The 18,407-nt window shown below is 33.3% G+C and overlaps 1 protein-coding gene across 1 annotated transcript in view; it reads left to right on the top strand.

Moving 5' to 3' along the window:
- Window positions 1-3,262, top strand: part of MS3_00009767 (uncharacterized protein) — a gene marked incomplete at its 3' end in the record, with an annotated part of 69,815 nt that extends 66,553 nt beyond the window's left edge. The window contains exon 12 of the mRNA XM_035733923.2: window positions 3,015-3,262. Within this exon, the coding sequence (XP_035590249.1) occupies window positions 3,015-3,262 (248 nt within the window). The remainder of the gene's footprint in view (window positions 1-3,014) is intronic.
- Window positions 3,263-18,407: the final 15,145 nt, after the last annotated feature.

Here is an 18,407-nt window from a genome sequence, read left to right as displayed (position 1 = left end):
AAAGAGCGTGGTTAATATATGTTCACAGTGGTTGCATAGCATATTTGCCAATGTAATAATGAACTGAAAATCTTGTTGTATCCCAGTATTCCTAATCGAAATAATAAAATCACTCGATTAGTAGTAGTGGGTCGATATTTTCATTTTGGCATCCTATCAAAAATCGATCATTCTCTGTGTGTGTGTGTTCAATCATTACATTTTTTTCTCCATTTTTCGATATTACATGTATATTAGTGAGTGTATGTATACGTATGTCTTTAGTAAAATCCTTTTATTCATTTTATGTTTCCTCGTCATTCTAATTTATTCCACAGTTTAACAGATATATAGAGAGAGATATTGTAATTAACTGTGTAATTGAACCCATTATTTATTTGGCAGAGAAAATTCTCTCTTTATTGATTTCATTTTTAAAAGCTGCATAGTAGTGTGTATATGAGATGATAATATAATCATCAGTATGGGGTTGTGAAGATTATTAAGTTTTTGATTGAGATCATGAACCGATTGATGTTAGACCACCATTGGAAACCTGGAAACACTAGACGGTCGATTCATCGTAACACGGGACTGCTCAGCAGTGCACACCCACCGCCCCGTTCGCGGGATGCGAACCCAGGATCTTCGGTCTCGCACGCGAACGTCTAACTTCAAGACCGTTGAGCCGGTATCCAACGACGTGAATGTCTAACCCCAACCAATCCACGAAATTGCGCGACTATCTTCTATTGTACTGAGGTAAATATCTGTCTCTACCCTACACGGATTAGTTCCACTGGTCACAGCTTCTCACTGGAAGTGCGAGAATTCCCTCACCAAGGTAGTCACTAGTGAGAACATGGTAATTATCAGTATGGCGTTGTGGGGATTATTATTATTGTTAATATTAATATAATCAACAAAATTTGTTTGTCAATATCCCAGAATACAATAATGGAAGTTATGGAGTTATAGTTCGTAATGATAAGCAAAATAGATTACAAGTATTTTAAAATTTTCATTTTATTTTAACAAAGATATGAATTGAACAAAGAATATTCTTTTCAATAGTTTTTCCTCAAGTTCCTAAAATTAATGTTCCAAAGGATTGCCTGAGTTTAAGGCAAATACATCTTTTAAAAATTACAGGGCATTGATTTAGAATTGCGAGTAAAATGTGAAAAAATTAATAACATTGAATTAAGTAGTATGCGATATCAACCTGAATAAGTTTGTGAGGCATTTGGAACTGTGATTTCACAGTAAAAACTGGATTTCACTGCTAGCTACCATCCATCTCTGCTTATTATGCTTGTGACTTAAGACAGTATCGAGGCATTCCTCAAATATACCGATAAGAGACTGATCAGTTGCAATCCTAAAAATTAATGAGAAGATTCAAATAACCAATATAAATGAATTAAACTTCACCCAATCTCGCAAGCAAGTCACTATCTGGACTTAGTGGCTAAATGGATAATGCGATAGCGTTTGAAGCGAACGGTACTGGGTTTGAGTTTCATAGTGAAGATCAACTTTGGGATGCACGTACATTTAGTCGACGAGTCTCAAATGGGACGAAACGCACGTGATTGATTCCTTTGCTAGCTACTATCCATCTCTGCTAATGATCAGAACCAATACTGATAACTTGGAGTGATTATAATAATAGTTGCAATTATAAATCAAATAGAATATTTGCCTGAAGAATAGTTTATGTATACACAAGTATGGATTAAGTTAGAATGTGAAGTGGGTAAGGCGTTAACTAAATTCTCCATTTGCTTGAAGGGTTAATAATAAGAATAATATCAAAGTCAAATTAAGTTTCTTATGTCCAGAATGACTGTTGGGTTTGATGTGACTACGGGAAAAGGAAGCATTTGGATGAATTTTTCCACACGTTAAACTCCAGCTTTTTAATCCGAATAACTGTTGGGTCTATCGTTCTGAGAACTTTGCATATAACAGATTTTGACAGATAATTACCAACATGATAGATTACTGCGATCGATTGACTGATACTAGCTAAATAACTGGGTCATTAGATTGACTAGAAGTCATAGGATATACGAAAGATTAAAGGTCAAGGATACAATTACAAAATGAAATATTTTACTGTGATTTTACGTCTACAAGTGAAGGTCATTGTAGATGAGAATAAGAATTGATTAAAGGTCATGATAATAGGATGAAGGCCGAATGTAACGAGTGGATGTTAGTAGGATATAGTTGGGTGTAAAAAATCAACAATAAAGCAAAATGTAACTTGGAGATAAAAGGGGTAGTATACAGCATATAAAATGATTATGAAATGGTGCGTAAAAGAAAATTCAGAAATCTGATGGTAACTAGGGTGATAATAATGAATGTTATCATATATTAACTGGTTCTGTACACGTATATATAGTTTTATTTTGTCCATCGTCAGTGCTTCTGTAAAGCAAAGGAGATATGTGCGTACGCTTTTCAGTAGATTCGGTATAATCTTATAAATGATGTCGAGTTCGATCCTGCATGTTCATAGTGATCTGTATTGTAGAATAGATATTTTTATACTTATTCTGTATTGATTGATGATGGTGGCTGCTTCCTTATGTGTAGCGGCACATTTTGTCAATGAATGGCCTATGTAAAGAAAGCTTTTCTTTATCTATGCATTTATAGAACATAAAATGATAATAAATGTTTAGTTAGGATAGTGACAGTGTTGGCTGTTAAGTTTACATTTCATTCGTAATAATGCAACCTCATAACATACTTCATGACACTGAAATTTTTAAACATGCTGATTGAGGTTATGTAACCTCGAATAAACTGCATTTAGTGTACGTAGATTAATGTTACCCCATTCAAAATATTTCTCATATTTTCGGCGAAACATTTATCTAGTCTTTGTCTTCAATATTCATAATATCCATGAAAATCCTCAGAAATTTGAATCTCCAGCTAAATAATTATGAGTAACATGCAGTTTTCTTAAATACACTGATTTTTAAACTAATTAACTGTTAATTTTCTGTTTCTTTTAGATGTTTCATATCTCTGTCGTTGTGACGCTAATTCACCTGATGCCTCTATAACGATACTCCCAACAGATGAACCAAAAGAATGGATACGTTGGTTAGAAACACCATGTGGTCGATTAGACGAACAGAAAGGCTCTGATCGTTTAAAGGCAAATCATTTTCATCTGTTACCTGCAGCTAATCTATGCAGTACTCAATTTAATGCTGGTGATACGATATTTGAGTGTGAAGGATTACGTGTTGAACTTTGAATGTCCATAAGAAAATTATACGGCTATAGACTTAACGTTATTGAATTAGTTAAACGTGTTGTACTGTATTCATTAAATTAATCATGTTGAACAAGGTGAACTGTGTCATCAAAATTTTGAAAAAAGTCATATTTGCTTCTGTTTTTTCTGTTTTTAAGTTCATCAACACATCATGTAAACTGCGAATATCTAATAATCTCATAGTTTCACGTTCCCTCTTCTCAACATTCATGCTGTGCTAATTGTTCAAAATCGTACAAATATATATAAACACACACACACACAAATGCATACAGTTCAGCTCTATACTTGTTAAGCATATTAATTGTTGGTGAAATGTTTGTCTCTTTCTTTAAGACTACACTCAAGTATACATGATGTTAGTATTTAACTGATTACTTTTTCTCGCCAATGCTTATTAAACGGTGAAACATGTCAATGGGAATAATCTGTTGACTGATGTACTTTATAGCTCATATATATATACATAAACTTATTCCTTTGTATTCTTTCAATTCAACTACTTTTAACTGAACTATACACACAACGATTTAATTCATTTGCCTTCTCTATCATTTTCTATCTATTTAATAATGCCATTTTTATTTTTCATTTTTTTCTTTCGTTTAATTATCTTTATTTTCTTTTGTATTTTATTAAATTTAGCCTTGAATCTAGATGGAAGTTTATTTGTTTGAATAGTTAAAGCTTGATTATTAAGATGCATTCGGGTTATGTCATTTCACAATATCAAGTAAATGGATATTATTAATGAGGAAGTTGACTATTCTATTGTGGTACTACATAGTTGAACCATTAAAGTTCTTGTCCATTTGTTGTTGTTGTCGTTATTGTTTATGTGTAGCTTTTCTTTGTGCAGTTTCTTTTTTTTCTTTTTGTTTTTTGATCTGTGAAGTTTTACTCTATTGACAATATCTTGTACTTTTTAAAAAAAATTTCTCATGAATACCGTAGAAATGAAGGGGAGAACATCAAACAAAAAAGCAAAAAAAAACTTGATTTTGATCTGTTATTTTACATTTACTCTTTTCTGTTCTTCTTTATTCTTTATTAATTCAATGGATTTCAATTACTTTTTCTTTTCCTCTTTCAAACGAATTGTTTGCTTATCTTTAGTTGTGTTGATTTTTCTCATTGTTCCACATTAAGTTTGCTTGTATTCGTTGTTGATTTTTGTTTCTTTTTCTTTTTTCTTCAACAGCATATTCACCAGTCATAAAGATCATCATTGCTACGATTACTCTATACTTATCTTTCATTGCAACTTAGTTAATTATGTGACAACAAATTACATTTTTATTAATCAATGAAAAAAATATCTTCAAAAAATCGACTGCTCATTGTGTTCAACTGGAAATGATCAGTTCATTGTTAGCTTGAGTTGTAGATGTTTATTATTTTTGTCTTGTTTTGTTTGCGCTTTGTCATTTGTATAATTGTTTTTTTTCTCCTTGCTAAATCATTTTCTCCAAAATTAATTTTACACATTTAAATCTATGTGTAGAAATGAAGAAGTTGCCATGTATCATTTGGTTGATAAAATAGAATTATTGTCATGTTCAACTGAAGTGTTTAATTTTTCATAATGATTATTCTTGATTAATATCAGAAGGGTTTTTAAGCATATTATAGTAATTACAATAGTTGAGATTATGAGTCATGAGTTCATGATCTAGTACGTGAGCGTTTGTGCACGAGACTGATAGGTCCTGGGTTCGAATCGCGAGGCGAAGTCGTAGATGCGCACTGCTGAGGAGTCCCACAATGGGACGAAACAGCCTTCCAGTTCTTACAGATTTTTCATGATGGTCTAGCTTCAACTGACTCATGATCTCAACTATTGAGATTATTCTTGGGTCATCTTTTGATGTATAATAACCCAATAAGTATACAGATCGATGGATTAAATAATATAATACACGTAATCCTTCTATATGGCTGGTAAACTGAACTAGATTTCGTGTGAATATTTTAATTGTTTATAACTGAATTGAGGGTTGTACAAATAATTTTCCGTATGATTTTAAGACATTCGTATTCATTTCGAACTCCTTAAATAGTTCCTTAAAGGAAGAACAACTTATTAGCCAATAAATTGTATTTTGCTAGAAAATCGATGAATTTATTAAGGAAATGTTTTATGAACTTTAAAGAAACATCTTATTGAAATTGAATAGTAGCTTCCAGTAGAATCTACAATGAATGCTTCCTTTTCTTTGAGGCTCATTAGCTGATTATGCCTAAATCTCAACTTTGATTCCCAAACTGAAACTTGAACTAAATCCTATTTGCTTCAATCGCCAAAGCGTTACTCACTGAGTTACTGAGTCGAGATATCAACTATCTTATGCAATTAGTGTATGTTCTATATGTAAAAATTTGTATTTTACCAGTGGCTCAGTGGATAACACATTGGTATTTAAGGTGAATTATATCAAAAGCGAGTCTCATTGTGAGTATCAACATAGAGGTCTACGTGCCAAGTTCCAAATGGGATAAAACAGGCATTCTAGACCCAACTGGTAGCCAGTAGTCAATCTTGAAACTTATAACTAAACGACAGTTTTGAGACAGTTGGTTCAGAATCTATATATATTGACAGAGACTGACCACTTACAATGTTTAACATTACCATGGAAATACAAACTATTAGAAATATAAATAAAGTATCATTTATTTTATTTATTATTATTTGAACACATAGATATTGATACAAGGAGGCACCAAACACATATGCGCCACATAAATCATTCGATTTGTGTGAAGGCTGTGATACTGCCCGAGTGCCCAAACCGATGCACGTAGTTTTCTTAGAGAGCCACACCTAGAGCCTTCGATATAAATGTCTGATCCACAAGGCAGTGGAATATCGTAAGAAGATGCAGTTTCATGGTAGCTGGTGACCATACGCTATTTGTTCCTTCAGGATACTGGAGCCCATGTGCACCCTTGGTTTGGAATGAGGGTTTTCCAACTCTCCTATGTGAACTCTCCGTGTCCACTAACCCGGTTAAAGCGCCGGACATTCGCTTTCCATCCTCTCAATTTCGTAAACAACACCCATAGTGCGAGAAGGCAGTGAGTAGGACTTCCCTGGTAGATATATTAGTTATATGTTATCAAGCTGATAAATTTTATCCAATGATAAGAAATTCTTACTCATTTTATCACTTGAATTAAGCACTAGAAATATTTTGAATAATAAAGTTAGTTGTCCAAAGAGATTATACAAACTCCTGAGGATATGGGATTATGGACTCGAAAGCTGATGAAAATCGAGCTAATCATAATTCACTTTAATTTAGTGTGATACATAAACTGTAAATTGTAAATTCACAAGTATCCATGACAATTATATCAAATGATTAATGATATAATCAGAATTGTAAACGGGGAAGAGAATAAGGTAATTATTATAATCAAAAGAAATAATGTTGAATGCATTCAAAGATATAATCAAAGAATTACGAGATTATATAATGTTTAATAAACGAATTAACAATATTTTTTAATAAGTCGAATATTAATAATAAAAAAATTAAATAGTTGAATTCATGAGTTATTTGAAGCTAGATCATTATGGAAAACCTGGAAACACTGAACGGCCGTTTCGTTCTAGTATGGGGCTCTTCAGCAGCGCGCATTCACGATCCTGCATAGCGAGATTTTAACCCACGACCTATCAGTCTCGTGCGCGAACGTTTAACCCCTAGGCCACCGAGCCAGCATTCAATGGTGTTAATGTCCAACTCCGACTAATTCACGAAATTGTGACACCGTCCACTATTATCTTCAGTGGGTTACTATCTCACAACTGACCCGGCTGAACTTCACTGGTCTCTGTATCTCACTAGAACTCCAGGAAATACCTCTTAGAGACCGTCACTAGCTAGCATATGATTATTATAATCAGAAAGGGGTTTTGTGGATATTATAGTAGTTTAAAAGTTGAATTCATGAGTCGATTGAAGCTAGGCCACTATGGAAAACCTGGAATCACTGGACGGCCGTTTCGTCTTAGTATGGGATCCCTCAGCAGTTCACATCCACGACTCAACCTCCAGCTTCTCCATGGTGGTCTAGCTTCAAATGACTCATGAATTCAAATATCAAATTACTATAATATCCACGTAAATTCCAGTTTCTATAAATCTATCTATTAGTTCACTACAAATAAATTTCACTGTTTTCTGTAAACAATTGTTAGTGAAATAGAAATTATACACCCAACGGGGTTATTTTTATTATAGTTTTCTCTATATTATTTGTCTATGAGATAGTCCTTCAATTCTTTGATTACATGTTGAAATTCACTTAATATTAATTAGTCTGGATATAACAATTAGCGTGTTCTCTTCATTTACATTCCATATCATATCCTTATTCATTAGACATAATTTCTACGGGTACACGTGAATTTACAGTATTTTTTTCATGCATCCCAATACCACTGTAGTAAACGAGAACATAAATGGGAACAATCGAATGTATTTGAACATTCAAATTACAGATCATCTTACTAAAATTTGAGAACCATACAGTAAATACTTCATTTACAAAATGTCGATCGATCGTCTCACACTTCATTGTTCTTTCGTTTCCACACCAATCATTGTCTGTTCTCGTTCTCTTTTCCTTGATCTTCTTAACCTTCTGCTACAAGATATTTCACTTTCAATCGACGACACATACTACTTATATCTGTTGACATCAGTAGTACACACTACACTACTTGATTAGTGTTTTTTTTATTGTAAAATAAATATTTATTCATGTAAAGTTATGAAGAAAATCGAATTTCAAAGAAGTATTTCTCTTTACTTCTCTTTTATTTTTAGATATAAAGAAATTAGAATTTTTATTATTTTTGTAATTTTGAAATGATGAAGATTTGTAATTCAGGTGAATGATATTGATGAAGTTTTGTTGATTTGATCATGGAGCTTTCATCGTTCTTCTGAACATCATCAGTACAAACTTCAGATAGAAGTAAAGTGTAATTCATTAATGTATATCGTTATGGTTGAACCATCGATTTTCCTGCTCATGTACGTTCCGTGAATACTTTCTTTTTGATTTAGGAAACCCTTTTATATTATTTTATTTTTATTTTTTTAATTTACAACCAATCTTATTTCAACATATCCAGTTTTATTTTTTTTTCAGAAAATATAAAATTGAAAAGTAAATGAAAAAAGAAAAGATTGATTACACAATTAATCTAGCCAATGGATAACTATCATTCAAATACACTTACTTACTTACGCCTGTTACTCCTAATGGAGCATAGGCCGCCAACCAGCATTCTCCAACCCACTCTGTCCTGGGCCTTCCTTTCTAGTTCTATCCAATTCTTGTTCATTTTACTGATGTCTATCTCCATTTCCCGGCGTAATGTGTTCTTTGGTCTTCCTCTTTTTCGTTGTTTTTGAGAATTCCATGTGAGGGCTTGTCTTGTGACGCAGTTGGGTGCTTTCCTCAATATGTGCATCCAAATATAACAAGAGTACAATTGATTATGACTTTGATCAATAAACTATTGGTTGATAATATCAAATCTAAATGAGGATAAAGTATAACTTAGATTCACTTGGTATTGTTTGTTTGTATCTTCTCATTGATACTTATGACTGCCATTGATCAGTCTCTTGTTGGTATATGTGCATCCTGTGGGAATTGATTCAATATTTCGTTCAGCTACAAGCTTTTTAAGAAAAGATGGATAGTGGCTAGCGGTGGAGTTTAAAGTATGCGTTTTGTCCTATTTCAGACTCGTCGGCTGGACGTACCTGAATCTTGAGTCCCTGAGTGAATAACTCTTAGATTCCACTGCTAGCCACTATCCATCTTCGCTTTTAAAGCATAACTTATTTAGTTGTCATAGAACAATAAGATTAAATTATTCAATAATAATAGCGTTATTCGATACTATAAATTTTATCGTAGTAAGAGATGAATATCATCGGTTGTACAATATTGCAACAAATTTCTTTTTAACATCTATTCAACTTGTAATCTTTCAAAACAAACTTGTTTTATTAATGTTTCTAGCAGTCACTATTTACCGCCCATCATCATTCAATAATGTTTTCTATCAGTTCAGTTACAAGTTTTTTTTCTATCTGTCATATAGAAGATGCATAAATTCGAATATATCCATCGCTGGGTTTTTTCCAAAGGATAGAAAAGGAAGGAAATTCATTGATCACTACAATGTTTCCACTTAAGTTTTCCAGTCCCTAGAATCATAATAATGCATAAGCCTTTTATAATATAACATTAAAACATTCAATACATATATTCATAATGTTCTTGACTAAAAGAAATCTAAAATAGAAACTCTATTTGGAATGTTTACACAGTTAGATACAGAAATTTGAGTGGGTTGTCTTATTTATTTATGTAACAGGGTAATAGTTTTCTTCTGATAGCTTTATCGAGTTGGAGTAGAAAAGCAAAGCTATACATGTAAAGATCAATCGTTTCCTGTAGAAATAACCGCTCTTATTTGAAAATGCGTAAAAAATTCTGAAATGAGTAGAAATATACATGGAAAATGTTAGTAAATGCGTGGAATTGATTGTTAATCAATCAATGATTGATCACTATGTGGTAACCATTGTCATGTTTGTCAAGTCCTTTAGCTTTGACCAGTTTTTATGCACCAAGTTCAGATGTAGCCGCTAGTCTACATGATAGGGCATGGCGTTCACTGCTTCGAGATGTTTGATGTTTGTAGGCAGCGAACAGGCAACCATGGAATCAGGTTTTGTTCTAGTTGGTACTCGTTTAAAATGCGTACCAGTAATCTTAAAAGAACCAATGTTTCTCGCAGTTCTGAAGTAAGTTGGTCACTATCCCAAGACTTATAGGTGGTGTCTCAAACTGTGAAGTTGGACGATGTGATTGCGTATCCCACAGGGAGCACCAGTTCCATCAAGATTTAAAGTATGAGTTGGTAAGAAGTCCCAACTAGCATGAAATGTATGTCCAGAGTCGCCTATTGACTATTTCCAAAAACTGAGCTGTGTTTATTATATGGCTATGGTTAGAGGTAGTCGACAGGAAACTCTGAACCCAAGTTTCGTGCTGTTTAACACTCATCAGTAAGTCGTACCTGTGGTCTTGAGGGGACTGATGTTCCCTGGCTGTTTTGATCCTGTTCCACCCACCTTCACAGCCAGATACACAAACACTGAGCTATACAGTCTGCTACTGATTTTCTTTAGGACAGAAGTATTTGCATTTTATTGATCACCAAACAGTGATTAATCTTACATATTTCAATCCCCTCTAAGTGCTGATCGAATTCCGTCGATCAAGTTGAGAAGTGGCCGCCAATCTAAATGACTCCATATCGTGTGCACTATGTAAGGTGGTGGTTTTGAGTTGGTCAACGGGAAATTATGGGCTTACGTTTCGACAAGCATCAACAAGAGTTAAGTCGACAAGATCTAAGGTGGTGGCTGAGCTTTTTGATGACTACATCTAACCATCAACTTACATAGGGCATAGTGCACATAGTACCTGCAATGTAGAGTCCCTACTACGTGGCCGCGGTGTAACTTGATCGATAGAATTCAATCAGCACTAAGAGGGAATTGACATACATGACATTGATTACTACTCAGTGACCAGTCAGTTGCCATTGTTGTATACATGAGACAATGAATGTCTGGTTGTGTAATGACCAAACACTTTTTTCCTTCCGATGAGCTAACTCAGTAGTCCAAAAGCTATGAGTCCAGCGCAAAACCTGAATGTCCAGGGCTCGATCATCAAAGGGTTGTAGTTGACCACTGATGAGGATTTCCATTATAGAACTAGACAACTGTCATATGCTTCCTGGTTCTCAGTGGTTGTAAATTGTAAAATAATACTGCTCTCTTCCTCTTCAATGGATTCATATATTTCACTTTTCTTCAAGTAATGTCAAACCATGGTGAGTACCTTAGTACCACTTAAATGACTTAAATCACTACCACTACAAGAGATTCGTTGTTATTCTAATCATTGAAGATCGCTGAAAATAATATGGAGGTAAATGTGATCTAAACTAACTTTAAACCCTTCATGCTGTGAACATTACAGCTTCTAATGAAAACATAAATAGATTAATAGAACTTGTCATTTATAATAAAATTTAATACAGAATAATCAGAGACACAATTCTTGTGAAAGGACGTTTATTCTACATTCCCATTCCCTTGACCAGAAAAAAATGTATAGGACAAAATTTTTTTTTGTTTTTTACTTCACTCTTACATTCTGCTTCAATAGCCAATCATATTTAGGATTCATGATCATTGATGATACTGATTGATTTCTAAAAATTGTGTAAACCAGAGTAATAAACTACCCGATCAACTTAACGAGATGAATTATCCAGGGTAAAGGAAAGAAAATTAAATACAATAACCAGACAATATGAATTGATTTGTAGAATAATATCTTAGAGAAAAAAGAAAAGAGAGAGAGAATGTGAAATGGATACTTAGACTGTTAGTCATTCCACTAAAAGTCTAATTCATATGAAATACATTTCCAGGATGTAAAGTACATGATTTTCGGCTAATTTTTCCATTTATAGTTGAGATCATTAATCGATTGAAGCTAGACGACCATGGAATACCTGAAAGCACTGTGCGGTCACTTCGTCCCTTTGTGGGACTCCTCAGCATTGCACATTCACGATCACGCTCCGCGAGATTTGAACCCATGACCTGTCGGTCTAAAGCGTGAACGCTTAACCTGTAAATCACTGAACCGGAATCTAACGGTGTTAATGTCAAACTAATCCACGAAATTGAGCTATACGTCCACCATTATGATGAATTGTTTGAAATACGTGAGCAGCGGACTCACTGCAGTATATAAAGGATTGACGTCTTGCATTGAAGAGAACGATCTAGAACCATGTAGTCTAAATTCAATAATCTGTATATACAAATTCATTTTAAAACTTTGTAATATACTGTCATACTCAGTATCATCGGTGAGAATTACTGCTCCATCACCAATTCGGTTCCAACGATTGATCACAGTTTAAGTATCAAAACATCAAGAAACCTATCTTTTATCAATAAAATTAACTTCAATTTCAGATCTATTGATCAATTGATTATATCTACTAATTGAAATTAAAAATTTCATGCATTTACCTGATCAGTGATAAGTTACTGAAACAGGCAGTAGGATCAAATACAATCAATATTGTAAGGATAAATGTAAATAAATTGATCAATCCTATTTAAATTCTTAACAGCCAGCATTTATAGAGCAGTTGTTTCTTTATGATTAAATATCATTGATACATAGAAAGGTAAAGTAAAAGTCATCAAGAACTGATCAACAAGATTATTACTTATAATTGAGCTATTTTTGGAATCTACTTAACAGCTGGTATTTGTAATTTCTCACACACTAATTTCTATTGAAACCAATGGCTTTGAATGTGATCAGAATTGAGCACAAAGTTTAGATGTAATAGGTTAGTCGAATTTTTCATGTGATTATCTTATGTAAAACTAAAAGAATTGATAATTACACAACTTTAAGTGATGTGTTGATAATGATGAGTTTGAAATCAATTTTAAATCATACTTCTTCAAAATATTGTGGTCACGTATGAAAAGTTTTACTAACTTATAGGATTCAATGATTATGTTGTAAAATCTAAGAAGAGACTCTGTTCGTTTTGGTTGGAGACTTCAGCTGAAAATGTCTCCAGATCATTTTTCGTGGAATCTCGAATTCATCACTCTAAAACTTTAGAGCAAAAGAACTGCACGAAAACTACTGAGTGGTTATTGAAGTCAGAATGATATAACTCCATGAGATATTGTTTTTAAGCAAAAAAACGTGGAGATTCATTCTAAGTGATTGAATTTATTTACTATTGAGTAAGTAATTTTTCAAAGGACATTCAATGCAAAGTTAATATTCATTATGGACTAGCCGGGAAATATCACTCTTAATCAATGGAGTAGTGGTTAGTCTCTATCTCCTTAAACAAGAGAGAAGTATTATTTTAAACCAGATAATGAATATCATAAATGACATAACTGTCACGTTAAATTCTGTAGTTCGCACGTAATTAGATAATCATTAAGAATTGAACAGTGAAGAAAATCATAGTCAAATAAATCTTTATCAGAAAGGAGCTTTGTTGATATTATAGTAACCTAATTGTTGCGTTCATGAGTTAATTGAAGTTAGACTACCATGGAAGACCTGGAAGGACTAAACGGCTATTTCGTCCTTGTATGGGACTCCTCAGCAATCTGATTGATTGATAGAATAATCCAGGTAATAATTCGCTTTTTGACAGTAAATACAATGACAGTAAATAGAGTATACCATAAAATCAATAATCAAAATGAACATTAAATTAGTGTATATCAGTTTATTACCTTTAAAAATCATGGTAAACTGAGATGTGCAAATGCAAAACTTTAAAGAGATTGAAATGAAATGAAAAAGATGGAACTCTGAAAGTGAATTCAAGGTACTTACTATTTGAGAACTTTTCGATTTACTTTAAATTTTGTTATTAAATGAAATTTGTTCTAGCTTATTACGCCCTATATTATCTCTTTCTCTTTTGTATGTCTCTATCAAAGGAGTGATAATCAGGAAGGATTGGAAAACTATTTAATAGTAGTTTGTTACTTCTCAGGAGAATGTACACATTACATCACAATAACATTCAGTGCCAAACTGTCATATCATGCAGAAAGCATCACATCTTTAAACAGTTGTATCAGAAATGATCTATTGTAAGGGAGGGTATTACACAACAATTATAACTTAATGATTGGTCATTAGCATCAAGATAAATTTATAGAGTCATAGTGAAAACTCATGACTGGGTTTTTTTTTAATGTAGTATGATTGTCGCCAAATTCCTAGACTTGTTTCCATGAAAAGTTGTAAGTAAGTAAATCATGTTTTCATTGATTCTTAAGTTAAGGTAAAACCTTATTTATACTAAAATGAAGTAATTATTAATATTCACAATCCATGGTACTTACTCTCTTCCCTTTAAACATTCAACTAACATTGTTACTTTGTCTAAATCTAGAACAATCATTCATATTAATTCTGTAATTGTCTACAGTATTTTGGAGAAAAAGAAAAGTATTTTGGCTAATATTAAGTCTATTCATTCTATTGATCGATAAATTCTCATCCACTCAATGTAATATACTAATAAATAGTTTAATGTTATGGTAATTTTTGATTATTGAATAAATGGAGTAAGAATGATTATCAGTCTATTTAGCTTTCATGATTAAAACCGGTGCTTTCTCAATGATTTAAATTGTAATATGAGAAACATATTGTTGAGTGAATGTTGAGTTGTAAGCTAATTATCATTATTTATTCATTTAAACACATAAACATTGATACAAGGAGGCACCAAACAGATATGCACTACACAAATCATTCAATTTATGTGAGGGCTGCGATACTGTCCGGGTGCCTGAAACAGGTGATTTTCTTAGGGGGCAACACCCTGAGGCTTCGACCTAAAGGTCTGATCCACAAGGCAGCGGAGTAACACCAGGAGGTGTAGTCCCATGGTAGACGGTGACCAACGATTGGTTCATACGCCATTTGGTGAATCAGGATCCTGGAGCCAATGTGCACCATTGGTTTGGAATTAGCATTTTCCAACTCCCTCAGGTGGACCCTCTGTGTCCATAAACCCAGTGAAAGAGTCAGACATTCGCTTTTCGTAAACAACAATAATATTGTGAGAAGGCAGTGAGTAGGACTTTCCTTGGAGTGGCTGTATGCGCGTGGTCATACGAGAGAATTTCGATTCTCTCCACCCTCGACCGTACTAGAGCATTTGAGGGTTAACCGAATTATGAACAATGTGTTTTCAGCTCATGTGAATTTTTTGTTTTCTCTACTTCATATACATTGAGTCTAGAATGATAAGTACAAATGAAATTTATCCCATGTTAGTTGTAATCTATAACTTTTATCTAAATTATCATCATCACCGTGTTACATGTCACTAACCGCTTAATCATAATTGATTTACTTTTTCAGTTTTCATTATGATCGTCTTTCAGTTCGGAATATATCTTAATATCGTATATAACTCGGTTTTACAATCGGCATTCTTCACTTTTGACTACCTTTTCAAGTTCTCCGTTTTTTATGTAAGTGACACCAGAGATTTTGAGTGTTGTAGTTTTTTAATCACTGAGTGATTTGATTTCAACAAACTCCATAACCCTTTATTACAAAACAAATTGTCGCAAGCTTAATAATTACTAAGTTCGAGAGGTGGCGATTGCAGCTTTGATGAGAAGCCGTGATCTTTAGAGTCCAACCGTGTCTTGAGTGAGAAAAGTGTCGCTCGTTGCAAATGATGAGTAATACAGTATTACGAACTGACAGAAGTTAGAAATATAAATTACTGACTTCCTACTCATTGTTCTAAAAACATGAAGATCGCTATCAGATCTGAAATATCCGGGTACGGTCACTTGTGGGGTGGATGTTGTTTTGGGAAACTCCACCCAAGTAATCTAAAACAATAGTTTATTTGAATAAGAAATTTTTAGTCCGAAAGACAGTATTTATTTGAAAATACTATTATGGAGAAAGCATATACAGTTCAAAATCCTTGTGTCGTGTGATATCTGATGATTAGTTATGTTGCTAAACTCACAGTCAAACATAAAGGCTGTTCCTAAAGTAACTAAATAAAAATTAAAACATAGAACATACGAAATAGCACATGGCTGTGTTCAGAGAGTATACCAATGATTCATGAAAATGTGACCTTATATTCCGAAATTATTCTGTCCAATCAAAATAAACAAAGTAGATTTCAGAACTTATTATGAAAAAAGATTGAACAACGGAGGGAAGGAGACTTATCATCACAAGTAGAAAAGTACATTAAAAGGTCAAAATAAGTGAATAGTTCAGTTAGGAATATGATGAATTTTGAGGAAACAATATTAAAGGGTATTCAGTACAGCCCTCTAAATGTTCTTAAAATAATATAAGCTACTTAATATTTTTTAAGTAGTGTAACAAAACTCTAAAAAAGACAAGACAACTAGAGGTGATGTGGGATAGTTTCAATTACCTTTATCAACATTTTCCAAACATATATGTCAGTGACAAAGATACTACTGAAAAATGCAGTAACAGCAAAAGAGATTGAAGATCATATGTTCAAACTATTCATTCTCTAAGATTTACTCAGTTATAAACAATAAGCATCAAAATAATCGTCACTGTTAGGTAGAATTATTAGACTACATAAATCTACCAACCCATTTATATATTCCTAAGTTAATGCATGTGCTCGTTTTGTTTGAAATTGAGTCATTCGGATCAAAATTTCAACCAAGACCTATACAGTCATAACATTTTTCAAAATGATTAAGCAGATATGCAACTTATATGGATCCATTTAATATTGCAGGTTTCTCTGAACTGGATAGTTTTGTTTGTAATGATGAAATTCCAAAGATAATTATGATTTTACAAAAGCACTCCATTTGTGTTAACCTGTAGTCAATAAAATTATCAATAAAAATGGAAAAGTAGGTCAATGGTATGATCAGAGTTTTACCAAACAAAACAATCTACATGAGGACCTATGGAGATAACAGAAATTGCATGAACATCCGATTGTTGACAACGTTATTCGAATGAGCTGACTAAATAATTGTGGATTAACCAAAGTATTTGCTTTTAACAATCGTGAACTGTAAAGACATTGTTCAGACGAACAATAAAAGCATCCTACTCAGAAAGGCAACATTTTTTTATTACTGATAATTGTCATTTATATATTATATTGTGGGGGGCGATATGAGAAGAAGAACAGTTAGAAAACATGGAGAATGTTGACCCGTTGACTTTGTAAAATGTTTCATGTGTTGACCAGCCTTACAGTCACAGAATGAAGATAATTATATGATAACATCTGAGCAATTCTAAATCACAGAATTATCAGGCTCTGTAATACCCAATTTATAAGGACGATGAAACTGGATCACCCCTTTTTAATATTCTATACATAGCTGAAGTACTGTGCCATTCGACTGAAAAACAGAAAATGACATACATAAACATGAATAAAGGTACGTCTGTGTCAGTCAAGAAAGTCAGCTACGACGTAGGACCAGGCACATATATGCATCGGTCCAAGTTGTCATACCTCGTTAACACAACAAGATGGACACCGGATTCACAAAAGTAGGTAATTCAGAGGTGGTAATATATAGGAGAAAGATTGCAATAAGGATATAGTATAGGAAGAAAGAATTAGTTCGTAGAAAGAAAGATATGAAGTGGTTTGAATCTCTTAGTTTAAGGGAAGACAGAGAGTGTATACACCTACACCACTGTGATCGATTCTGAACCATGTCACCAAGAGTCTCCAACCATTGGTTACGATAGTCACGCGGACCCCAACCAAGTGGTCTGCATCTACCAACATGGCTCAGACTAGAAGTTAGTGACTTCAATCACTGATGCCACGTTTTGGTTTGGCCACCCCTAACTTTCTTCCAACCATCCCCTACACCGGTTAGCATTGCACGTCGTGGTAATCGGTGTTCGGGCATACGTAACACGTGGCCCAACCATCTCAGTCGACGAAGATTTACAACCTTATCAACTGATCTACCATCATTCCCTAATATCCTGCGTCTAACCTCACTATTACTTACCCGGTGATCCCAGCAGTGAGTGATCTCTGAATGATGCATTTGAATTTATTGACTTAATCAGTGGCCTAAATGTTTGGATTAATTTTGACCCAACGATCTTTAAAAAAATACTCTGTTCACCTCATCGATTATATATTTTTCATGTTTCATTCTTTTACATGTCTAAATTGGATTACTTTCAACCTACATAAACTGGAAATATTTCCCGATATTGGAATATTTTGACTTTTCTCAGTTACAGTTTTTGTTCTTGAAGGTAAGTATCTGAAGGATTATATTGCTAGTTTATCGAGTTAATTATTTGTAAAGTTATTAATAGAATTTGATATTTACTGAGATTATATTTCGTTTGTTAAAGTACAAGAAAGGAATGTAATCAATTATATAAAAATGAGAAAGTTCATTTTGAA

The sequence above is a fragment of the Schistosoma haematobium genome, chromosome 7, assembly GCF_000699445.3.
Source record: "Schistosoma haematobium chromosome 7, whole genome shotgun sequence".
Lineage (NCBI taxonomy): Eukaryota > Metazoa > Platyhelminthes > Trematoda > Strigeidida > Schistosomatidae > Schistosoma > Schistosoma haematobium.
This window is presented reverse-complemented; position numbering and strand designations above follow the sequence as displayed.